This window comes from Notolepis coatsorum (assembly GCF_963971535.1).
Source record: "Notolepis coatsorum genome assembly, chromosome: 1".
In the NCBI taxonomy this organism is placed as follows: domain Eukaryota; kingdom Metazoa; phylum Chordata; class Actinopteri; order Aulopiformes; family Paralepididae; genus Notolepis; species Notolepis coatsorum.
Genome location: NC_140165.1, coordinates 101,806,310 through 101,832,204, shown reverse-complemented (window position 1 = coordinate 101,832,204; position 25,895 = coordinate 101,806,310). Strand labels below are relative to the sequence as shown.

The following is a 25,895-nucleotide window of genomic DNA, read 5'->3' as shown; positions in this document are numbered from 1 at the left end:
GACAAAGAGAGATAGAGAGAGTGGAGGACAGAGAGAGAGAGCAGATGACAAAGAGATAGATAGAGTGGAGGACAGAGAGAGAGAGCAGAGGACAAAGAGAGATAGAGAGTGGAGGACAGAGAGAGAGAGCAGATGACAAAGAGATAGATAGAGTGGAGGACAGAGCGAGAGAGCGGAGGACAAAGAGAGATAGAGAGAGAGTGGAGGACAGAGAGAGAGAGCAGAGGACAAAGAGAGATAGAGAGAGTGGAGGACAGAGAGAGAGAGCAGAGGACAAAGAGATAGATAGAGTGGAGGACAGAGAGAGAGAGCGGAGGACAAAGAGAGATAGAGAGAGTGGAGGACAGAGAGAGAGAGCAGAGGACAGAGAGATAGAGTGGAGGACAGAGAGAGAGAGAGCAGAGGACAAAGAGATAGATAGAGTGGAGGACAGAGAGAGAGAGCGGAGGACAAAGAGAGATAGAGAGAGTGGAGGACAGAGAGAGAGAGCAGATGACAAAGAGAGAGAGCAGAGGACAGAGAGAGAGACAGACAGAGAGAGCAGAGGACAGAGAGAGAGCAGAGGACAGAGAGAGACAGAGATAGAGAGAGAGAGAAAAGGACAGAGAGAGCAGAGGACAGAGAGAGACATAGAGAGAGAGCAGAGGACAGAGAGATAGAGAGAGCAGAGGACAAAGAGAGAGAGACAGACAGAAAGAGAGCATAGGACAGAAAGAGAGAGATAGATAGAGAGAGAGAGAGCGGAGGACAAAAAGCAAAGGACAGAGAGAGAGAGAGAGCGGAGGACAAAGAGAGATAGATAGAGAGAGAGTGGAGGACAGAAAGCAGAGGACAGAGAGAGAGAGTGGAGGACAAAGAGATAGAGCAGAGGACAGAGAGATAGAGAGCTAGAGAGAGAGATAGAGCAGAGGATGAAGATAGAGAGAGCAGAGGACAGAGAGATACAGAGAGAGAGAGCGGAGGACAAAGATAGATAGAGAGAGAGTGGAGGACAGAGAGAGAGAGCAGAGGACAAAGAGATAGATAGAGTGGAGGACAGAGAGAGAGAGCAGAGGACAAAGAGAGAGAGATAGAGAGTGGAGGACAGAGAGAGAGAGCAGAGGACAAAGATAGATAGAGAGAGAGTGGAGGACAGAGAGAGAGAGCAGAGGACAAAGAGATAGATAGAGTGGAGGACAGAGAGAGAGAGCGGAGGACAAAGAGAGATAGAGAGAGTGGAGGACAGAGAGAGAGAGCAGATGACAAAGAGATAGATAGAGAGTGGAGGACAGAGCGAGAGAGCGGAGGACAAAGAGAGATAGAGAGAGTGGAGGACAGAGAGAGAGAGCAGAGGACAGAGAGAGATAGAGAGCGGAGGACAAATAGAGAGAGAGATAGAGAGAGAGCGGAGGACGAAGAGAGAGAGCAGAGGACATAGAGAGACAGAGATAAAGAGAGACCGGAGGACACAAAGCAGAGGACAGAGAGAGAGAGAGAGTGGAGGACAAAGAGAGAGAGCAGAGGACAGAGAGATAGAGAGGGAGAGAGAGAGCGGAGGACAAAGAGAGATAGAGAGAGTGGAGGACAGAGAGAGCAGAGGACAAAGAGAGAGAGATAGCGAGAGAGTGGAGGACAGAGAGAGAGTGTAGGAAGGATGCACAGCAGTGACAAGAGGCAGTTTAAGTGAAGGTCATCAGTCTTTTATCAGAAACAGTCCCAGAAGGACTTTCAAATGAAGTGAAACAGAGACATGATGGAGACGCCTCCAGAGTCAACATATTACGTGCCTGTGTGTAGCGCACGCACGCACACCCACACACGCACACACACACACAAGCAAAGACACACGCGCAAACACACAAGCGAAGACACACACACGCACACACAGACACCCACACATGCGCCGTACCAGGCTGCAACAGCTCATTTGCTCATATCCAGCCGTTGACTCAAACTGTTCTAATGGTGATTTTGTGTCTCTTCTGCGTTGGTGTACGTTGCTGTCTAAGGCATGTGGTGGTCAGCATTGCTGTAATTAGGTACCATGGGTACGGCTATATAATGCATCTTGTGTGATCAGCGTGGCTTTACAGTGCTTCTAGTGTTCAGGTTCATGTGGGCAGTGAAGCTTCTTTACAGTGCTTCTGGTGTTCAGGTTCATGTGGGCAGTGAAGCTTCTTTACAGTGCTTCTAGTGTTCAGGTTCATGTGGACAGTGAAGCTTCTTTACAGTGCTTCTAGTGTTCAGGTTCATGTGGGCAGTGAAGCTTCTTTACAGTGCTTCTAGTGTTCAGGTTCATGTGGGCAGTGAAGCTTCTAGTGTTCAGGTTCATGTGGCAGTGAAGCTTCTAGTGTTCAGGTTCATGTCGGCAGTGAAGCTTCTTTACAGTGCTTCTAGTGTTCAGGTTCATGTGGGCAGTGAAGCTTCTAGTGTTCAGGTTCATGTGGCAGTGAAGCTTCTAGTGTTCAGGTTCATGTGGGCAGTGAAGCTTCTTTACAGTGCTTCTAGTGTTCAGGTTCATGTGGGCAGTGAAGCTTCTAGTGTTCAGGTTCATGTGGCAGTGAAGCTTCTAGTGTTCAGGTTCATGTGGCAGTGAAGCTTCTAGTGTTCAGGTTCATGTGGCAGTGAAGCTTCTAGTGTTCAGGTTCATGTGGGCAGTGAAGCTTCTAGTGTTCAGGTTCATGTGGGCAGTGAAGCTTCTAGTATTCAGGTTCATGTGGGCAGTGAAGCTTCTAGTGTTCAGGTTCATGTGGGCAGTGAAGCTTCTACATTTACATTTACATTTAGTCATTTAGCTGACGCTTTTATCCAAAGCGACTTACAAGTTCTGTACGACAAGCCATCAGGAAGGGCACAACTCTATCAGCTGAGCAACAATGTTCATCAAAGTGTTGAGTGCTACAGTGTATGTTAGTTTATTAGGACAAGTGCATGACAGTACGGTTAGTTAGGGTTAGATTTTTTTATTGTTTTTTTTTTTTTTTTTTTTTTAATTCAGATAATGGTTGAAGAAGTGCGTCTTTAGTCGACGGCGAAAGTCAGGTTCATGTGGGCAGTGAAGCTTCTAGTGTTCAGGTTCATGTGGGCAGTGAAGCTTCTAGTGTTCAGGTTCATGTGGACAGTGAAGCTTCTAGTGTTCAGGTTCATGTGGCAGTGAAGCTTCTAGTGTTCAGGTTCATGTGGCAGTGAAGCTTCTAGTGGTCAGGTTCATGTAGGCAGTGAAGCTTCTTTAGACCTAATGTTACTGCTCGGCTACACAGATCTGTTTAAGGGGAGCCTTAACACATTCAGCGCCAGACCCGGGATAAGTCGGGTTAACTCGCCATCGCTTGAGCACCAAACCCGAGAAAAGTCGAGTTTTGGTCGTTATTACTTTTATTCGCTATATCCATTCATAATTCATCCATCCAGCCTGATGTTATCATTGGGAATGGCTCTGAGATCGCAAACGGCCAATACCGCCGCCTAACGGCTTGGGCTGTACTGTGATCTAAGAAGTCCGGTCCAGGTTTTCCTTCTCGGGCATGAGTAACGTTTATAATAATTATGGATTGGGGACACTCGAGTTCACTTGGTTCATGTGTTTTGGTGGATAACGTTGGACACACGACCGCGATCAATATTTGGAATGGTGATCAGATAATTGGATTATTCTTTTTGCAATACATCATAGATGAGGTAAGGACTATATGTTATCAATCTTGCGTTGATCCGATGATTTTCCCCCCCGCAATCGCAGCGTGTGTCTGTAATGTACTGTGTAATGTATGCCGTTGGTGGCGCTCGAAGCATAGAAACCCCCCGCCCCCCCACCCTTTCGTGCATGCATGATGAAACATAATACCGATAATCTAGCGTTGATTTCAGAATGATTCTTGATCCAGGCGAGAAATGGCACGATTTATAAGGAAATGCAGTAAAGCGCTGTTTGCTGGAGTTTCCTGGGATTACACAGGAACTATACTCATATTCACCACGGTATAAAACGGAAATGTATGGATGAAAAATGTATCTGTTTTTTGCATGTTGACCGGAAGAAACTCACTGACAATCGACGTTATTAGATCCATAGCTATAATATTTAATATAGGTTTAGCACTGCAAACACCGGAACTTATCCCCATTGAACAGAGCGCTGGCACACAACGGCCCAACGCCCATAGCAACCTCTGGCGCTGAACCTGTTAAGAATAAATTCTGCAACATAAGTCACACATAACAGCCATAAAGAAGAAAGACTGTCGGGCTTTATAACTGTGTAGGGGACCCAGGCCTAGAACTGCACCCTGAGAGGGAGGTTTGCCCTGAGAGGGAGGTTCGAAGGGTCAAAGTGGGTATCAAACAGGAGGAAAGACTGTCAGGTTTTAAACTGTGGATACCAAACAGAGAAGGTAAAGATGACTTTTAACTGTTAAACAGTAATCCAAAACTATTTTATGTTTATGCACTCTATGTGCTCATTTTATGTCTATTATATTCTACTATTTTATTGCACTGCACTACTGCATTATTTTACTATCTATTCTATCTTGTTCTTTTTATTATTGTCTATTTTTAAAACTGAATCAAACCATAAACAAGGTGGCCTATTGGGATGTTAGATCCTAATGTGAACAACTGTGATTTTATATGTCTGCACTTTATTTTTTTAATAATGTTTTTGGTAGATTTTTATTGTTTTTCTCCGGGCAGTCCGGCAGAGGAAGTATGGGAGATAGAGGGGGAAGACATTCGGCAAAGGTCGCCGGGTCCGGGAGTCGAACCCGGGATGGCCGTGTTGCACCGCAGCGCTGTACGTGGTGCACCACCCTGGCGCCCCATATCTGCACTTTATGTGCTCATTTTGTGCCTGTCTTTTTCTGTTGTAAAGCACTTTGAACTGCACTTTTTGTATGAAAGGTTCTATACAAATAAAGTTTATTATTAGGGATGCCCCGATCACGTTTTTTTGCCAGCGATACCAATCACCGATCGTCGTGAGCCATATCGGCCGATACCGATCCGATACAGATCGTTTTTGATTAAAAAATATTAAAATTTATTTTATATACATTTTTTATTTATTTTTTATATAAAATATATATATATTATATAATTAGACTTGTACTTGTATTATCTGCAAGACATCGCCACCACGCAACAAGCTCCACTGTCTGTGTGTACTCTAGTAGCCTCCAGCTACGGCCAGGATTCTCCGGAGCTGCAACTGGACCTATACTCGAGTAGGCTCGAGCTACGGCCAGGATTCTCCTGCGCTGCAGCTGGACCCTATTGGTATAACGTTACTGTGTTCAGCAAGCCCTCAGCTCGAATACGCATCGAATCAGTGTTATAAGACATTGATATCAGGAGCTATCTGTAGCTACTGCTAGCCGGATATATAGCGTTAATACAACGCCTCAGTGAATTATTTAGTTCAATGGGACATTTCGTTTTGAACAGTGAACTAACTTGCGCTAACGTGAGCTAGCTGAGGTATCATACACGTCTCTACTAGACTTGCTGGAGCGTTTGTTGATGTCAGGAGCTATCGGTAGCTGGCCGGCTAGATACCGTTCGGTTAGACAATGCCTCATCATGTATTAAACTAAAAGTGAATAGTTGACTGGGTCATTTTGTAACAGTAGCTAAGCTAACGTTAGCTCAGGGAGACGCCGTCCTCCCGTGTCCCGTCTCACTAGACTAGACCCGTGTTTACATGCGTGCGGGAGGGGCTGGAGGGATGAGCAGACGCCGCACCACCCGGTGTCTGAGACAGAACTCAGCGACAGCAAGTGAGATCGGTTTTGACGATCGGCGAAAATAAAGCATTATCACCGATCGCATATTTATACTGATTATCGGCCGATAACGATCGGTGGCCGATCGATCGGGGCATCCCTATTTATTATTATTAAAACACATGGAAAACATTGAATTTGCCACAATAGATTTACACCAAATCCGGCTTCTTCTTCTGGCCTCCAGACTGAATTAGCTTATCAAAAAATGTTGACCCGCTGTCTCACCTATGTGCAATTCTGTCCACACACACACACACACACACACACACACACACACACACACACACACACACACACACACACACACACACACACACACACACACACACACACACACACACACACACACACACACACACACACACACACACACACACACACACACACACACACACACACACACACACACACAGTCAAGCTCCTTACTTTCACAGTGCACACAAAGTAGATTTCAGTGTGCCCCAGTTAGCTTGTACAGACAGGTGCTTGACCCCGTTGACTTTGCATTCGTTTGTGGTTAACTATCCAGAGCTAGTATGAGGAACAGCATAGGTTGTGGCAAGAAATTATATTATATTTTCCTGCTATGTAAGTGCAACTCTATGCCATTACACTGTCTTCTATATGACATGCCCCAGTGATGAGCAATCTCCAAGTATTTATATAATGTATTATATACACTTGTCCTAATATACTAACCTACACACTGTAGCACTCAACACTTTGATGAACATTGTTACTCAGCTGATAGAGTTGTGCCCTTCCTGATGACTTGTCGTACAGACCTTGTAAGTCTAAAAGTGGATAAAAGCATCAGCAAAATGACTAAATGTAAATCTAAATGTATTATAAGGAGGACCTAGTATTTATATACTGTATTATGTGGACCAGGACCTAGTATTCATATGATGTATTATATGGACCTATGATTTATATAATGTATTATATGGACCCAGTATATATATTATATGGACCTTGTTACGATTCTGGTTCTTGACTACGGTCAATGGACCTAGTATTGATACTGTATTATATGGACCTATTATTTATATAATGTATTATATGGACCTAGTATTTATATTATATGGACCTTGTTACGATTCTGGTTCTTGACTACGGTCGGGAACCTCCCACCTTCTCTGTCATCTGTCACTTGTTACTGTCACTTGTTTTCCCTGTCATTTAGTGCTGTCAATTAGGGGTTGGCTCTGATTGGCTGTCACAGGGGTGTGTGTGGAATGTTGGTATTTGGTGGCTATATAACATTCCTTTCCTCTGCTTGTCATTTGTCAGGTCTTCACTATAGGCGTTCGGAGATAACGCGGGCGGTTCCTGTTCTGGACCACCACTAAGCTCCATTATCTAATTATCTTGTTCTCTTGCCTTGGCATAGTATCCTAGTATTACTATTTGTGTTCTTTACTATTAAAGTCGAACCTGTTCAAGAGTATACCTTCTCCGTCTCTGTGATTGCCTACAACAATTGGAACTCACCTACCTCCATCCTGACAGGACCTAGTATGTATATTATGTATTATGAATTGAAAATGGGGGACCCTGACAAGATGAAAGTCTTTCTCTGGTCTGCATCCCCTTAACAATTGTGTGTATTGAGCTGTACTGTATTGTACCCATTCTGCAACCTGTTAATAAAATTTTCAATCAATCAATCAATCAATCAATCAATCAATCAATCAATCAATCAATCAATCAATCAATCAATCAATAACCTTCTGTGAAGGAGTTTACAAATCACGGACTTCAGAGTGAATAGGGAAGGACCGCATTGACTTTCTGCATTGTGACAACGTGGATTTCTATGGAAATGTGCCGCATGTTGTGGATGTTGCAATACAGTAGGGCTGTCCCCGACTAAGGATTTGGATGGTCGACTAGGATTGGCCAAAATTTGCCGTTAGTCGACTATTGGTCGACTTAAAAAAAAAGAAAAAAGAAAAGGATAATATTTAAATTTTTTTTTTTTTTTCATTTCGGCTGTGGGGGGGGGGGGGGGGGGGTGCTTAATGTCTGAAGGAGTCGACTGAAGGCTTCTTGTCCTCTGCAAAAGCATGCAATTGGCCCACTGATGGATACATCTTGATATTTGTCTAGTCTAGTGTGTTCATTAGATGGGTGAAATCCTCTTTCAGTGCCTCTGTGCCTGTTTTCATAGGCAGTTAGCCTCTGGTATGCGTGCCATTAGCGTTAGCCACGCTTCTAGGCCTATTTTCTTTTGGAAAGAACGATAAAAAAAAAAAAAAAAAAACGTAATATTTTTTATTTTTTATTTTTTTTATTATATTCGACTAAGAGGTTGGCCAGTCGACTACGGCCCCTTTCGACCGATTAGTCGACTAATCGATTAATAGGGGTCAGCCCTACAATACAGTATAGTCTATAGTCTGTAAGTGGAATAAATTCGCTTATGAATAAAGTGTGGAACGTAACTCAAGGAGCGCATCTTGAAAGGCGCGTTAATAAATGTGTTTATCTGGCTTACTGCCGCGGATTCAAGCCGCACAATAACAAAGCGCAACATTAAAATAAGGACAGCTGTTTACAAGTGGATGTTTAATGACAATAAAGCATAACATTGGCTGAAAAGGAAAATGTTGATACGAATGACACTCATAGACCCAACGTTAAACGTGAATGAACGTGAAGTGCCTGTGGAAAATGCTGACGTCAGACCAAAAAGAAATATAATACCTAAGTTGTTTGTTATTTTCTTTGAGTTTTCCCTATTTTCTTTTGAATATTGTAAAGGCCTATTTTCTTTGTTGCATGTGCAAATGTTTGGTACTTCATTTTGAGCAAACACATCGCAACCCCCCCCCCCCCCCCCTTTCCTCATGAAATGGGACATCGTCAAAATTAATGAAATGAATTTACTTTCTTATGACATTAGGTTGCATTAAATCCACTCGAATGAAATTAGTTCGCTCATAAAATTTGTGACATTCTAAATGTGATTTAATGTTGTTTACTGTAATGACAAAATTACCCGACTCGCGTTTTATGATGAACGGTCTTTTTGGAGTCAGTTTGACGTGCGTAATATAGACACTGGCGTGGGCGGCTAGGTGGTGTAGTGGGCAAGGCACTCGCCACCAGTGTGGAGACGCTAGGATTCGCGTGTTCGAATCCAGCTCTCCACATTGTTTTCAGTTTAGCTGGTCGTCCGCAGTAATACACATTGGCCGTATTACGGGGAGGGAAACTGAAGGGTGGGGATCGGGCGTTGTGAACAAGCGACTCCTACAAGTCGGTTGGTGCGCCTGCGCAGTAGAATCAGGAAGTGTCGGGGGCAGCGTGAGCCTCCCACGCGTTACTCCTCGACACTGAGAGATCGAGCTGCGCAGGTGAAAAGATGCGACTGCTGTTACCTCAAGTACCGGAGGGGACTTGTGCTATGTATGACTTAGTCCACATTGCAGCCGGCTTGTGGGAGGCAAGAAACAGCGTTCGTGACAGGGGAGGGTTGAATTGGATGATACGAAATTGGGATGGGAGAAAATATAGAAAAAATGGGAGAAAAAGTGTATAAAAAAAAATATATATATAGACACTGGCATTGGTCACAAGTTAAGTTGCTATAACTTATAGCTATAACGTTAAGATAAGTGTAATTTAACATTTCGTTCTCTCTGCTATTAAAGGAAAACATGAATAACACGTGCAGACAGACCACACCCATACAGCCCAGCGATGTAGTCCTTTTGGGACACATACTATCGGACAAATAACAATAATTTACTCATTTACAAGTTGTATTAAGTTTAGCAAATAAGAGAACATTATATAGAATATGTCAAAGCAGTCAAAAAAATTATACCTATTCTGAAATGCCAGACATTTTCGCCATTTCTGAGCAATGTTATTTGCCGCAACAAGTCGGGTTTGGTCACGTCGGGTCACAATTTAACATTTAACTAATGTGTTAGAAAAATCGATGCATCGATTTGAATATGTTAGAATCGATTATATTCATTATTATATATTTATTATTATTATTATAATTATTTAATTCCGAGGATGTCTGTAGAATCGAAGTGACTACAATCCCCAAGGACTTCTCCCAGATTATGTTGTTAAAAACACGGGCGCACACCAGTCTGTCCGATTTAGGACTGCCTTTTTGAGTTCGTAAAATCATGTTCGTAGCTACAAACGAATTTACTAAAATAAGCCGTTTGAGAATGCTAAAAAAGTTGGTAAATCGAGTTACAAAGAAACATTTTGGTAACTTTCTCTTAAGTCTGTTCAAGAATGAGGTCCAATGTCTGCGCTGTCCCTTCAGCATCACCACACACCTCCATGTCAGCGCTGTCCCTTCAGCACCACCACACACCTCCATATCAACGCTGTCCCTTCAGCACCACCACACACCTCCACACACGCACACGCACACACACACACACACACACACACACACACACACACACACACACACACACACACACACACACACACACACACACACACACACACACACACACACACACACACACACACACACACACACACACACACACACACACACACACACACACACACACACACACACACACACACACACACACACACACACACACACCACTCACCCCCTTGTGACTACTGGCTTTGCTGATGGGCCCAACCACCTTGAGGTGAAAGGCAGGATTCAGATGCCCGTTCTTCCCTTTCTCCACAGGGCTCTCCAGCCTAGAGGGAGGGAGAGAGGGGGAGAGAGAGAGAGAGAGAGAGAGAGAGAGAGAGAGAGAGAGAGAGAGAGAGAGAGAGAGAGAGAGAGAGAGAGAGGGAGAGAGAGAGAGAGAGAGAGAGAGAGAGAGAGAGAGGAGAGAGAGAGAGAGAGAGAGAGAGAGAGAGAGAGCGAGAGAGTGAGAGATAGAGAGAGAAAGAGAGAGAGAGAGAGAGAGAGAGAGAGAGAGAGAGAGAGAGAGAGAGAAATAAACGAGTGTCTATCTGTCTGTCACAACAGAGAAATATGACATGTGTCCAGACATGGTTGAGCGCTGTCCCAGGCTGCTTCCTCCCGGGTGGGCAAGGTGGCTGACAGAGACCCGTGGGAGTGTACCTACAGTACGACTTCCTGAGGGAACTGTCGTATAGAGCTGCCGCGGTATCGGTATTACCGCGGTATCGCTGTTACATCATGCCCACCGCAGCGTTGGGCTGAATACCGGCATCACCGCTGTTTTTTATTATATTATTATTATTATTACGCTCTCGTTGGGCTTGCGGCTCTGCAGATATACCCTACTTCTCTGTCGAGATTCCAAGCGACCCTATTGGGTACCAGAAAAGTCACATGAAACACTGCAGACCACTGATTGGTCAGAAGAGATACGCGTCACATGCTTGGAGCATCTTGCAGTGCTTTTACTTCCTGAATCTCAGCCATCACAACACGGCTAATAGTACGTTAGCTCCCACCGGAGACCGGAGTGGATTACCGACGCCGTCGCTCCTCAGGGAACGAGGCATAATGATTTTACTGCAACGAAATGTTATAATAAAAGCCCTTCGTTCTATACACTTGTCTGATTGAAAACTTTATTAACAGACCGCAGAATGGGTACAACTCGGCACGCTCTAAGCAAAGAAAGGAACTTAGATATTGCTATGTGGTCCGGTAAATACGAATGTAACTGAGGGGTACAATTCCCTGACTGTATTACTAGATATGATACTTACTACCACTACCTTTGTACTTAATATTCGGCCACCCAGTACACGGCATAAATATATTATGATGAACACTGTCACGTAGATGAAACGGATCCAACACAAATGTACGAATTAGAAATAGGTCTTTATTTCTACACAGCGATGGTGTGTAGAGCAAGCACTTAATCAAATCAATCACATTTATGAATGGAATTAGTATGCACTTTTATGGCAAGAGTATTCGTCGGTATATCAATAGAGAATGTCCAATCTCTGAAGGCGCAGGTGGTACATATACGACCTGGAATAGTTTAAGGAATAACAGCAATGATACTTTAATGATTATATACTGGACACACTAGGGGGGGGTTAATCCGGTCGCTTGTAAGCCGACAGGAGTAGGAGGGGGGGGGGGGGTAGAATCCGGCTGCCTCATCCGGCCAAGGGTATCCTAGGTGAACCCACTGTAGTGCCGTTCAATGCGCCGGCGATCCTTGGACCACAGATGAAAGCAGATGGACTCTTTGTGGGCCGGCGTCATCCGGTCCACGGAGGAGAGACGTGAAGCGACCTCGTCTTGCAGAGCGTCTCCTCACCTTGCGTCCTCTCCAGGGGGGGGGGGTTCCAACACACGGCAGTGTCGGGGGTCTTTATCCATGGAATAATCAATGTATACAAAGCATAATCCGTGCCTGGGAAGGCGGGCTGTCGTCGGTAGAATAATCCGGTATACAGGTCCACTCGCTCGTCGGCTCTGGGGCTCCTCGGGTGCAGCTTCACGTGGGGTCAACCACCCTGGGTAAGCAGCCAGTTCTCTGCCCGAAACGATGGGGTACTGACTACGGTAGTATTCTCACCGCACGAAGCACTATATATTAACAGACTATTATTAGCTTAATAGACTACGTCCAACTCGACGATATAGTGCCAAATATGACTATTCAAATATTAATATACACGATGTCTCAATACCGATGGTAGGCGAACTTGGCCTTACTCCCACACGTGGCGTCGCGGGGAGGCTTTACGTCTGTGACTCTATTGGAGGGTAAGAAACTGGACTGAAAAGAAAGTCCTACTTTAGTAGCGCAGTATATATACGCACTATGAACAAATAGTCCCATTAGTGGTGCGGTAGTCAGATTCCTACGCGGAACTAGGACTTGTTCGTACATGTGGAGCGGTACGTTTGAACTGGGTCTGAGGGGTATGGCAGCCTGGCACCAAGGTCTCGACCAATAGTAGAATGGAGACTATTATGGGATGTTCAGTAGGCTAGAATGGATATTCAATGCATATTGTACAAGGAATATACAAGGGATATCAGGGAATATTAGAGAATATACAAATACAATTAAATATATATATATAAATAAATATATATATTCGGTTTAATCTGGCCCTTCACAACAGCCACCCCCTGAATAGGTCCCAGACCTAATCAGTTAAACAGAGACAGATTAATCGCGTTGTCTATTTACATATAAGGGTTTGCTGTAGGGGTCAGTCAACTTCACAAAGTCATAGGGTTATAGGGTCATGGTCATCATCGATTGTGTCTGGGAGTCGAGGCAGTTCTATGAGCCTCGCCACGGGACGGGTGTAAGTGCGACCCTGGACGAGCACTTCAGCTGCTCGGACCTTGCCTTCGGCACCGGTGATCACTTTGCTTACGCGGCCGGCCGGCCACATAGCTCTGGGCAGTGATTGATCAATAATCATGACGACTGTTCCTTCTGTCAAATTATCTCTCTCCTTTACCCACTTCTGGCGGGTCTGTAGAGACGGTAGGTAGTGCAGTAGGAAACTGTTCCAAAACTTGTCGGCTAATACTTGGCTGTACCTCCACATTCGTCGGCCGTTCGCTTCTTCAGGCCGGTACATTGTCTGGGGTAATGCAGGATCTAGCCACCCCATCAGGAGTGTGTTGGGGGTAACTGGGTCGATATCCGCCACATCACTGGAGACATAACCGAGGGGCTTCGAGTTAAGTACTCCCTCAATCTCCGTGAGGACTGTCATTAGGACTTCTTCCGCCACAGTCTGGGCCCCAAGTACTGCGTACAGGGCTGTCTTTATGGAGCGCACTTCTCGTTCCCAAGTGCCACCGAAGTGGGGTGCGTTTGGGGGGTTGAATTGGAAATCAACCTGTGCTGGAGCGAGGTGGGTCTTAAGTTCTGGGCCCATAGCTTGGAAGCTCTCTCTCAGCTCTCTTTCGCCGCCTTTGAAGTTTGTCCCATGATCGGACAATAGGGTAGACGGTCTTCCTTTCCGTGATGTGAATCTACGGAAGGCCATAAGGAATGAGTCTGTGCTCATGGTCGGGAGAAGCTCGATGTGTATCGCTCTGGTGGTCATGCATTTGAATACAATACCCCACCGCTTCTCGGTTCCTCTTCCTTTCTTTATGTGCAGCGGGCCAAAGCAGTCCATACCCGTTGAGTGGAATGGCTTGTCACCGATTCGGAGGCGACATGGAGGAAGGTCAGCCATCCTTGGTATGCTGGGCTGCGTGCGCCACTTGCGGCAGTCTAGACATGTTCGCTGGAAGCGTCGTACCGCCTCTCTTCCTTGTAGGATCCAGTAACGACGTCTGATTTCCGCGAAGACTCTTTCTGCTCCTGCGTGATGTACATCCTCATCGTATTTCTTTATAATCAGCTCTGTGACCTTGTGTCGGCTGTTCAATACGATCGGGTATTTAATGTCATCCGGTAGATTGGGGGCTCTGCGTAGGCGACCACCCACTCTGATGAGGGTATGAGCGTCGCTCTCGGGGGCCAGATGAATTAATCTGCTGTCGGATGGGACGGGCTTTCCTCCCTGTAGACAGGCCAATTCATCGGGGAACGAGTCTCTCTGGGCTCGCTGCAGTAGAAGCAATTCTGCTTCCTCGTAGTTAGCTGCTGACATATCAGCGGGGGACTTGCACTCCGGGTGGTACCGCAGGAATGTTCTTTGTTGTGCACTCTCTATGGACGTGCAATCGTCTATGTTAGGGTCGGTGGAGGCTATGGTGCTCAATCCACAGAACACAGACTTCTTATTTTCCACCTCCTCTGGACTTGCTTCCCTCGGGATAGGCATGGGCCACTGTCCTTCCGGGAGTCTTAGGAATGCGGGGCCGTCACTGTAGACATTGCGACGGGTGAGGTCATCCAGGGGCATCCCCCGGGTGATGACGTCAGCTGGGTTCTGTTTTGTATCAACGTAGCGCCACTCTGTTTCTCCGGTTAACTCTTCGGTTAAGTCTTGAATCTCGGTGACTCTGACTCCCACGAAGACTTTGTACTTGCATGAGTCCGATTTGATCCAGGCGAGTACCGTCGTGGAATCTGACCACAGGATTGTTCTAGACACCGGTATGGTGAGCTCACGTTGGATGAGCGTGGCTAGGTGCGCTCCGGCTAGGGCTGCGCAGAGCTCTAGACGTGGGATAGATTGTTGCTTGCGTGGGGCTATTTTCGAGCGGGCGAGGACAAATGCTGTGTAGATCTCTCCCCCCTGGTCTTGGGCCCGCAAGTAGGCTACTGATCCGTATGCGACCTCTGAGGCGTCACTGAAGACGTGTAAGTCCACTTTACATGTCTCTGGCCTCACCGTGGGTGGGAAGTAGCTTCGGCGCATATTAACGCCTGGGAGTGAGTGGAGCTCCATCTCCCACTCTCTCCAGGTGGATGCAAGGTGTGCGGGAATGGGGTCGTCCCAGCCCTGGTCCTTGTCCCACAATGCTCGTACAATCATTTTTGCCCTGGTGGTGTACGGTAGAATACATCCTAGCGGGTCATATTGTCGGGCGAGTGTTGTGTACACACTCCGTCTGGTGGTCGGCGCCGCCGCCGGCCTTCCCTGCTCCGTAGTCAGGGGCTTGTGTCTGTAGTGAAGCGAATCTGTTTTGAATCGCCACACCAATCCCAGGGTCATCTCCTGGGCTTCTCCCGGGATTGTAGCCATCCAGGTCTCGCTGCTGGCTGCCTTGTCCTCGGAGGAGAGGCTGCGCAGTACTTGCGGATCGCTGCTGGCCCACTGCCTGAGATCAAAGCCGCCTTTGATCAATGAGGCGCGGAGTTTAATCAGGAGAGCCTCGGCTTCTTCTTGGGTTGAAAGGCTTTGTAGACAGTTGTCTACGTAGAAGCTGTTCTTTACGCTGTGTCGGACCTCTTCGTCCGCTGCTGGGTCCTCTGCTACATGTTTCTGTAGTGCAAATGTAGCACAGCAGGGGCTGCACGTCGTTCCGAAGGGGAGGACTTCCCATTGGTAGATGGCTGGGTGCTCATCTCCTGGCTTCTCTCTCCATAGAAACCGTAACAGGGGCTTGTCCGCCTCTACTAATCTCACCTGCAGGAACATTCCTTTAATGTCCCCGCTGATGGCCACCTTTTCCTGGCGGAAGCGGAGTAGAACGCCGAGTAGGGAGGGGCCGAGTGTGGGACCGGGCAGTAACTCTTTATTCAGATTTTGGGATCCGATCTGGTAGCTGCAGTTAAATACTATGCGGTCTTTACCGTTGTGATGGACCTTGTGGTGGGGCACGTACCACGATTCAGTGGTCTGGTCAGCCTCTTTAATGTCCATCTTTGTGACGTGTCCCGCTGTGATGAGCTTCTCAATCTCAGCGCGGTATACACTCTCTTGGGCGGGGTTCTTGGCTAAGCGCCGCTCCGTGTTCAGCAGGTACCGTTCTGTGGCGTCTGTCTTGGCGTGGAAAGTAGGCATTCCTTCTCGCCGCAGGAGTGGCGTGGCGTATCTCAACACGCCGTTGACCGGGACTCTCTTGGTCCCTGTCTCGAGGAGGTGAATGGCGTAAATGTCATCTTTAGAGCGAATGTCTTTCTTTCCGTTCTTAAAGGGCATTTGTTCCAAGGTCCATAGCCGCTCTACGTGTTGCAGGAGTGCGGTTTCTCCCTCTGTGACTCGGGAGTGGAGACATCTAGTGGCTGTACTTCGGTTGAGAGATTTGGCGAGCGGGCCTTGGAGAGTCCATCCCAAACGGGTCTCGACTGCTGCAGGACAGCCTCGGGGTCCGGTATGAACCCGGTCTATCGGGACAATGAGGTCTGCATGGTCGGAGCCTATCAACAGGGTCGGCATAGCATTGTCTATGAGCGGGATCGGTAACTTGCGCAGATGTACATATTTCTCCATCAGCTTGGCGACGGGGTATGTGTACCGCGACAGTCCTATTTCTTGGCTGGTGAAAGCGTCTGTAATCTGGTACCGTCGCTCAGGCTGGCCGCTTGCTGCGATAGAGAATGAGACATTCTCGCCCTTTATCGTCTTCAAATCTCGTCTTATTGTCCGAATTGTCATTTGGGTTTCGCTTCCCCGCAGCCCTAGCTGGGCCGCAGCGGAGGCGAGCAGCAGGGTCTTCTCTGACCCGTCATCGAGGACGGCGTAAGTGTCCAGGACTTTATTCTGGTAGCTTAGTGTCACACGCACTACTTTTAGGAGTACTCGGGCTCCACTGCTGCTGGCGGGATCGATGTACATGACGCTCGCTTTGCGGCTGGATGGTGCGGGTGAAGGGCGCCGTCTGTTACTGTCGTGAAGTATGTCCAGATGGGCTCCATCGCACTTGGTGCACCTTTTCTTTAAGCGGCATTCGGCTGCCATGTGTGAGCGCGCACAGCGAAAACAGCGCTTGTTGGATTTTATCCATTGACTTGCTTCCTCCGCGTTCAGCTTGGGGAAGGAGTCACATTGCGCTAGCCAGTGTTCTTTCTCACAGTAGGGGCACACTATCTTCCACTTCTCCGTTCTGGAGGGGGTACTGTGGCTCCTGCTGCTCGGTACTGACTCCGATTGGTGCATCACAGTCACCGATCTTCTTCCATCATTTAGTCGTCTGGTTCCTTCTCTGGAGCCAGGGGTGCTCCGTCCGAATGTATCTAGCCGTAGGCTGCTGACTTCTCTCGCCAGGAAGTCTGCTAGATCGAGGAGGTTCGGTTCGGGGCCATTCGGGTCTCTGTGGTCCCTCTGCCGCCTAAAGCGCTCCTGACGAGCGGGCGGCAGCTTCTCCAGAATCCTTTCCACATTTGAGTTGGCGTAAAGTTCATGCCTCCCCTTCTCTCTTTGCGCTCCCAACATCCCTACCAGGGACTGCACTCTGATGGACAGGTCGTCCAGTGCTCGATTGTCTATTGCTGGGGGTAAGCGGTCGATGTGTCGGATCTCCTGGATCACGTAATCCCATATGCGCCCATACCTCTGGTCCAATGCTACCAGCGCTGCTGTGTATGGGGTGGTGGAAGTCGCGTAGGCGAGCGCTATATTATGTGCGCGGGGCACCTTTAAGTGCTTCAGTAGGATGGCGTACTTATGGCGTTCATCCAATACATCCACCAACATGGTCTCCAGACACATGCGGAGTTCTGTATACTGGGCCCGGTTCTCTTGGGTGAAGTCGGGTACCATAGGCGTGCCAATGTATGACGCTGACTGTGGATACATCGGCGAGCGTTTGGGGAGAGGCCTCCTAGGCGAGTCTCCTCCCGCTCTTTGGTATGGGCTGGTACCGGCAGTGTACCATGGCCCGCTTGTCCAGGTGCTGTTCCTCGGTGCGGGTCGTGCGTCGTGCTCACCCGTGTATAGAGTCGGGGGTCTGTAGCGCAGCTCCGCGGGAGTATAGCCTGGGCTGTACCGGACCTCCTGGTCCGGTAGAGTACTGTGCTGTCTTCGGGCGTGGTTCTCCTCCTCTTCCTCTTCGTCTTCAGTTAGGTCATCCAGTGCTTGTAGTCTCTGGTTTAGCCTCTCCACAGGATATGCTGCTCCTTCCCGGTTGCTAGGTCTCGCTTGGACCGGTGGGGGGAGGTGGTCTGTGGGGGGTATAGACCTCGTCTGTTGGTCAAGTTCAGGGTTGTTTGCTCGGCTAGGGGATGCCGCCCTGGAGGTGTGTCTAGACGAGTTCCTGGAGCCTCTGGCGGAGGGAGAGGGTGTTGTCCGTCTGATCAGCTGTTCTATTAGTTGCGACTGCTGTCTGTCGCGCGCTTGGTCCCGTTGAGCACCGGCTCGTTCTCGGGCCACATTCTCTTCCATCTGAATGCGTCTTATTTCTAGACGTATCTGCTCGTGTTCGCTTCGCTGCTGGATCTGCAGTCGGTCGCGTTCAGCAGCGGCGTTCAGGCTGATGAGGAAGGCCTGCTGTAGGGTCCTCTTTGCCTCGCTGGGAGAAGGCGGTTGTATAGGGGAGCCTTCCCTCGGGGTACTCCTTGCGGAGCCTTGGAGCTCTATCTCCACGGTGCTCTCCCCGTCTTCTTCCGTGCCGAGTTCTCTCTCGGTAGCGTTGTATTCCTCCCGGGACTCATCGGGGACTACTTCTTCAGTACTGGCGGGGTGTGAAGTCATGTCTGGTTCCCACTGGTCCCCACCGTGAACTTGGTCAGTTACATTAGAGCCCGTAGGGGCCTCTATGGTCGGGGTAGTCTGGGCGTTGGGGTTAGACATACTTTTACTTTCTAGTTTTACCGCGTTTACTGTTAGTAGAAGACTAGGTTGTTGACTGACAGCGTAGGCCTCTAAGTACTGAGGGAGCCGTCGTTCGCGCTGCGGGCGTTGGTTAGGAGGATCGTTTCGTGGAGTGTTCATCATAGGCCATTTCAATATTAATAACACTATATTAATATTACACTGATTACCATCCGGCTCGAAGGACCAATTGTAACTGAGGGGTACAATTCCCTGACTGTATTACTAGATATGATACTTACTACCACTACCTTTGTACTTAATATTCGGCCACCCAGTACACGGCATAAATATATTATGATGAACACTGTCACGTAGATGAAACGGATCCAACACAAATGTACGAATTAGAAATAGGTCTTTATTTCTACACAGCGATGGTGTGTAGAGCAAGCACTTAATCAAATCAATCACATTTATGAATGGAATTAGTATGCACGAAAGGGCCTACCTGGAAGAGGTAGAGAACCTGTCACAGTGGTGTCAGGAGAACTGCCTCTCCCTGAACGTCAGCAAAACAAAAGAGATGATTGTGGACTTCAGGAGGTCGGGGGTCAAGGACTACAGCCCCCTCAGCATCGACGGGGCACCAGTTGAGAGAGTGAACAGTTTCAAGTACCTCGGAGCCCACATATCCGAGGACTTGACATGGACCACACACATTGACAGTGTTGTGAAGAAGGCACGACAACGCCTCTACTTCCTCAGGCGCCTAAGGAAGTTCCAAGTCAGTCAGAAGATCCTTAGGAACTTCTACTCATGTACAATAGAGAGCATCCTGACCGGCAACATCACCTCCTGGTTTGGGAATAGCACTGCACAAGACCGTAGCAGACTACAAAGAGTGACACGTTCAGCCGAACGCACAATCAGAGGGGGGCTTCCCACCCTCCAGAACATTTACAACAAGCGGTGCAAGGGGAAGGCTAAGAGAATTATTAAGGACTCGAGCCACCCGAACAACTGCCTCTTTGAACTGCTGCCGTCAGGCAAGCGATACCGGAGTCTTATGGCGAGCACAGAAAGACTCAGAAGGAGCTTCTATCCCCAGGCCATCAGGCTGCTAAACGAACAATAATCGCTAAACGAACAATAATCACTATGCAACAACCATCAAATGCACACAGCACACACACCCACACGCACACACTCACTCAAACAAACAACACACTGCAGCACCCACTCTCCACACTTTAGATCACACAAACACACTTACACTTTATATTTATTGATAAAGGATTTGCACTACAACTCGTACACCTACTGTGAATTGTACCTAAACTGCACCTCGTCCATTTATGCCTTGCACTATATAGTATTGTATATTAGTACACTGCACAGTATTGTATATTGTATGGTAACTACGTCTACGAACATTGTACATATGTCTAAACTGAACACTGTGACCTCTTTTTTTACTTCTAATTTTTACTATGTTTTTATTTCATACTTATCTTGTCAAGCACAGTCTCTGGAGCGCAACAGTAAGAAGCATTTTGTACAAAAGTATTCTGTACTTCTGTATGACAACTATTAAAGAAACTTGAAACTTGAAACTTGAAACACTTTTATGGCAAGAGTATTCGTCGGTATATCAATAGAGAATGTCCAATCTCTGAAGGCGCAGGTGGTACATATACGACCTGGAATAGTTTAAGGAATAACAGCAATGATACTTTAATGATTATATACTGGACACACTAGGGGGGGGTTAGTCCGGTCGCTTGTAAGCCGACAGGAGTAGGAGGGGGGGGGGGGTAGAATCCGGCTGCCTCATCCGGCCAAGGGTATCCCAGGTGAACCCACTGTAGTGCCGTTCAATGCGCCGGCGATCCACAGATGAAAGCAGATGGACTCTTTGTGGGCCGGCGTCATCCGGTCCACGGAGGAGAGACGTGAAGCGACCTCGTCTTGCAGAGCGTCTCCTCACCTTGCGTCCTCTCCAGGGGGGGGGTTCCAACACACGGCAGTGTCGGGGGTCTTTATCCATGGAATAATCAATGTATACAAAGCATAATCCGTGCCTGGGAAGGCGGGCTGTCGTCGGTAGAATAATCCGGTATACAGGTCCACTCGCTCGTCGGCTCTGGGGCTCCTCGGGTGCAGCTTCACGTGGGGTCAACCACCCTGGGTAAGCAGCCAGTTCTCTGCCCGAAACGATGGGGTACTGACTATGGTAGTATTCTCACCGCACGAAGCACTATATATTAACAGACTATTATTAGCTTAATAGACTACGTCCAACTCGACGATATAGTGCCAAATATGACTATTCAAATATTAATATACACGATGTCTCAATACCGATGGTAGGCGAACTTGGCCTTACTCCCACACGTGGCGTCGCGGGGAGGCTTTACGTCTGTGACTCTATTGGAGGGTAAGAAACTGGACTGAAAAGAAAGTCCTACTTTAGTAGCGCAGTATATATACGCACTATGAACAAATAGTCCCATTAGTGGTGCGGTAGTCAGATTCCTACGCGGAACTAGGACTTGTTCGTACATGTGGAGCGGTACGTTTGAACTGGGTCTGAGGGGTATGGCAGCCTGGCACCAAGGTCTCGACCAATAGTAGAATGGAGACTATTATGGGATGTTCAGTAGGCTAGAATGGATATTCAATGCATATTGTACAAGGAATATACAAGGGATATCAGGGAATATTAGAGAATATACAAATACAATTAAATATATATATATAAATAAATATATATATTCGGTTTAATCTGGCCCTTCACAACAACGAACGTGTAACTATACTAACGTTAATGCCACAAATCGAATGCCTTTGTAATCATAAGTAGTAACGTTATAATAATAAGAAGAAGAAAGGGTTGGGGGGGTAACCGGCGGGCGCGACACCGAGGGGAGACTTCGAATCCGTGTTTCACTTTTAATAACGAATGCGTGCATGCCGAATCCCAAACAATATTCATGCTGCAAAGTCATCCTCTAAAGATAGACATTTAGACTAGAGGCAGGCTATATGCTATATAAAGAGTAGACTACAAAAAAAATGCATTCAAACTTTTTTTTTTGTGTGTGTGTGTGCGGTTATTACCGCGGCGGTAGGAAATATTTTGCAAATGTGTGCGGTAAGGAAAACATCAATACCGCGGCAGCTCTACTGTCGTATACTGTGGCTTGTGTAGTAGGGTTGTTATAATTAGTTGTATGACTGTTGTCGCTTGTATAGTAGGGCTGGGCAATATGGCCTCTGAATGATATCGCGATATTTTTTGGCCATATCACGATACACGATATATATCACGATATTTTGACATTTCCTCTAAAGCACTTAAAAATGCTTGATTTAACCCTTTGATGCATAGTCACGCCAATATGATGATTATAATAAGTCCCTGCAAAATATGTTTGCACTATTAAACTTTATGACTGTTGTAGCTTGTGTAGTAGGGTTGTTATAATTACGGTTGAATTTGGTTTAAGTTAAAGTTTTTGTTTTCCAACAGCCTTCACAGTATGGAGTATGTATCAATGAACCAATGTATTAATAGTTGTCCCATTAAAGTAAACAAATGGGTAGCCCCAGAAATAGTATTTCTATTATTCTGTCTGTAAAAGGTGTGTTTATGTTAGCAATGTTTGCAAACACTGGGGTAACACTGACCTACAGTATATTCTGAACGGGTTCAAACGTTTCCATCTGCAGATCAACCTCTTCAACAATGTACTGTATGTGACTGACATTGATATGACTATAACCCACATTGATATGACTATAACCCACATTGATATGACTATAACTCACATTGATATGACTATAACTCACATTGATATGACTATAACCCACATTGATATGACTATAACCCACATTGATATGACTATAACCCACATTGATATGACTATAACCCACATTGATATGATCCAAAAACACACTGGAGCTTGAGCCGAGTATCTTTAGGGAAACCATTTCTGGGGATGTTTTCAAGCTCATCTAAACTCGGCTCGGATGCACTAGAGTTAGTCCTCCAACAGCTGTTTAAAGGGCATTTGCTTTGCACACACTATTACACACACACGCACACACTATTACACATGCATGATAGAGAGAGAAAGAGAGAGAGAGAGAGAGAGAGAGAGAGAGAGAGAGAGAGATATAGAGAGAGAAATAAACGAGTGTCTATCTGTCTGTCACAACAGAGAAATATGACATGTGTCCAGACATGGTTGAGCGCTGTCCCAGGCTGCTTCCTCCCGGGTGGGCAAGGTGGCTGACAGAGACCCGTGGGAGTGTACCTACAGTACGACTCCCTGAGGGAACTGTCGTATACTGTGGCTTGTGTAGTAGGGTTGTTATAATTAGTTGTATGACTGTTGTCGCTTGTGTAGTAGGGCTGGGCAATATGGCCTCTGAATGATATCGCGATATTTTTTGGCCATATCACGATACACGATATATATCGCGATATTTTGACATTTCCTCTAAAGCACTTAAAAATGCTTGATTTAACCCTTTGATGCATAGTCACGCCAATATGATGATTATAATAAGTCCCTGCAAAATATGTTTGCACTATTAAACTTTATGACTGTTGTAGCTTGTGTAGTAGGGTTGTTATAATTACGGTTGAATTTGGTTTAAGTTAAAGTTTTTGTTTTCCAACAGCCTTCACAGTATGGAGTATGTATCAATGAACCAATGTATTAATAGTTGTCCCATTAAAGTAAACAAATGGGTAGCCCCAGAAATAGTATTTCTATTATTCTGTCTGTAAAAGGTGTGTTTATGTTAGCAATGTTTGCAAACACTGGGGTAACACTGACCTACAGTATATTCTGAACGGGTTCAAACGTTTCCATCTGCAGATCAACCTCTTCAACAATGTACTGTATGTGACTGACATTGATATGACTATAACCCACATTGATATGACTATAACTCACAATGATATGACTATAACTCACATTGATATGACTATAACTCACATTGATATGACTATAACCCACATTGATATGACTATAACTCACATTGATATGACTATAACTCACAATGATATGACTATAACTCACATTGATATGACTATAACCCACATTGATATGACTATAACTCACAATGATATGACTATAACTCACATTGATATGACTATAACCCACATTGATATGACTATAACTCACAATGATATGACTATAACTCACAATGATATGACTATAACTCACATTGATATGACTATAACTCACAATGATATGACTATAACTCACAATGATATGACTATAACTCACAATGATATGACTATAACTCACAATGATATGACTATAACTCACATTGATATGACTATAACTCACAATGATATGACTATAACTCACAATGATATGACTATAACCCACATTGATATGACTATAACCCACATTGATATGACTATAACTCACATTAATATGACTATAACCCACATTGATATGACTATAACTCACAATGATCATATGACTATAACCCACATTGATATGACTATAACCCACATTGATATGACTATAACTCACATTGATATGACTATAACTCACATTGATATGACTATAACCCACATTGATATGACTATAACCCACATTGATATGACTATAACTCACATTGATATGACTATAACCCACATTGATATGACTATAACCCACATTGATATGATCCAAAAACACACTGGAGCTTGAGCCGAGTATCTTTAGGGAAACCATTTCTGGGGATGTTTTCAAGCTCATCTAAACTCAGCTCGGATGCACTAGAGTTAGTCCTCCAACAGCTGTTTAAAGGGCATTTGCTTTGCACACACTATTACACACACACGCACACACTATTACACATGCACACACTATTACACATGCACACACTATTACACATGCACACACACACACACACACACACACACACACACACATGCTCCCATGCACATGTACTTACCCACAAGAGCGCACAAAGGATATATATATATATATATACACAGTATATATGTATTTATCCTGTATGTATGTGCCTGTGTATTTGTGTATGTAAGCATGGAATGACCTCTAATGTGAGCTACACCCACCAAATCAACAGAAATCACAGTGCATTTGAATCGTCTGTGTTTAACGTAGTCAAATATACACGTGCTTTTGTGAAACTACAGCTGTGACTGAACTGAGATTTAATGAAACTACAACTGTGACTGAACTGAGATTTAATGAACCCACAGCAGTGACTGAACTGAGATTTAATGAAACTACATCAGTGACTGAACTGAGATTTGAATGAAACCACAGCAGTGTCTGAACTGTGATTTAATTAAACTAAACTGAGAATGAACCCAAACCGTTGGCTGTGGAACAAAAGGGAGACAAAGAGAACTAGAGAAAAGGAACAGCGTTCCCCTGCAGCTGGGCCGGGTAAGAGGCCATTTAATCATCGCGGCCGGGCCCAATGTTCCATCTCGTTAACCATTCCTTCAGATGTCCCTCCTCTCCGTCTCTCCTTAGCGGCCCCACGCATAAAACCTGACCCCCCCTGATATCTGCCATATTTAGCCCCTCTTTCTGTCATCATTTGGGGGGGGGGGCAGTGGTCTCTGAGGGGGTCCGCTGTGCTAGAACCTTCTCTCTGCTCTGGACCAGAGCCAGCGACTCATCTATATTCCATAAACCGGGCTGTGAGATGTGAGTGTCTTTGGGAAGGCGGTAAGTCATTTGGTGTTATGACTAGCCTGTCTGTCTGTGAGCGCTGCTCGTAAACAGGGCTTCATGAGGACGTGTGTTTGTTTAGGCCGCATGACGGCAGCTGACAGGCAGGAGAATCTCTTTTCTACTGATTTTCTTCTAGAAGATTTTTATTTTTATTTTTTTACCTACCTACTGCTTTCACTGTCTACAACTGCCCTACACTGTAATCATAGTAATCATAATAAGCATAACTACCTACCTTGTACTATAGTCTACTCATATACTCTGTATGATAGCATGTACATCACATCACGTCCTCTGGGAAAAATAACCACTGGCTCTGGTTTGATGGGACGGC

General features: G+C 46.1%; 1 protein-coding gene across 1 annotated transcript in view; it reads right to left on the bottom strand.

The window, feature by feature from the left end:
• The window catches only part of LOC311245014 (disintegrin and metalloproteinase domain-containing protein 19-like), a gene marked incomplete at its 5' end in the record, with an annotated part of 148,091 nt that overhangs the window by 10,921 nt on the left and 111,275 nt on the right, over positions 1–25,895 (bottom strand). Inside the window, one exon of the mRNA XM_084334766.1 lies at positions 10,367–10,466. Within this exon, the coding sequence (XP_084190892.1) occupies positions 10,367–10,466 (100 nt within the window). The remainder of the gene's footprint in view (positions 1–10,366; positions 10,467–25,895) is intronic.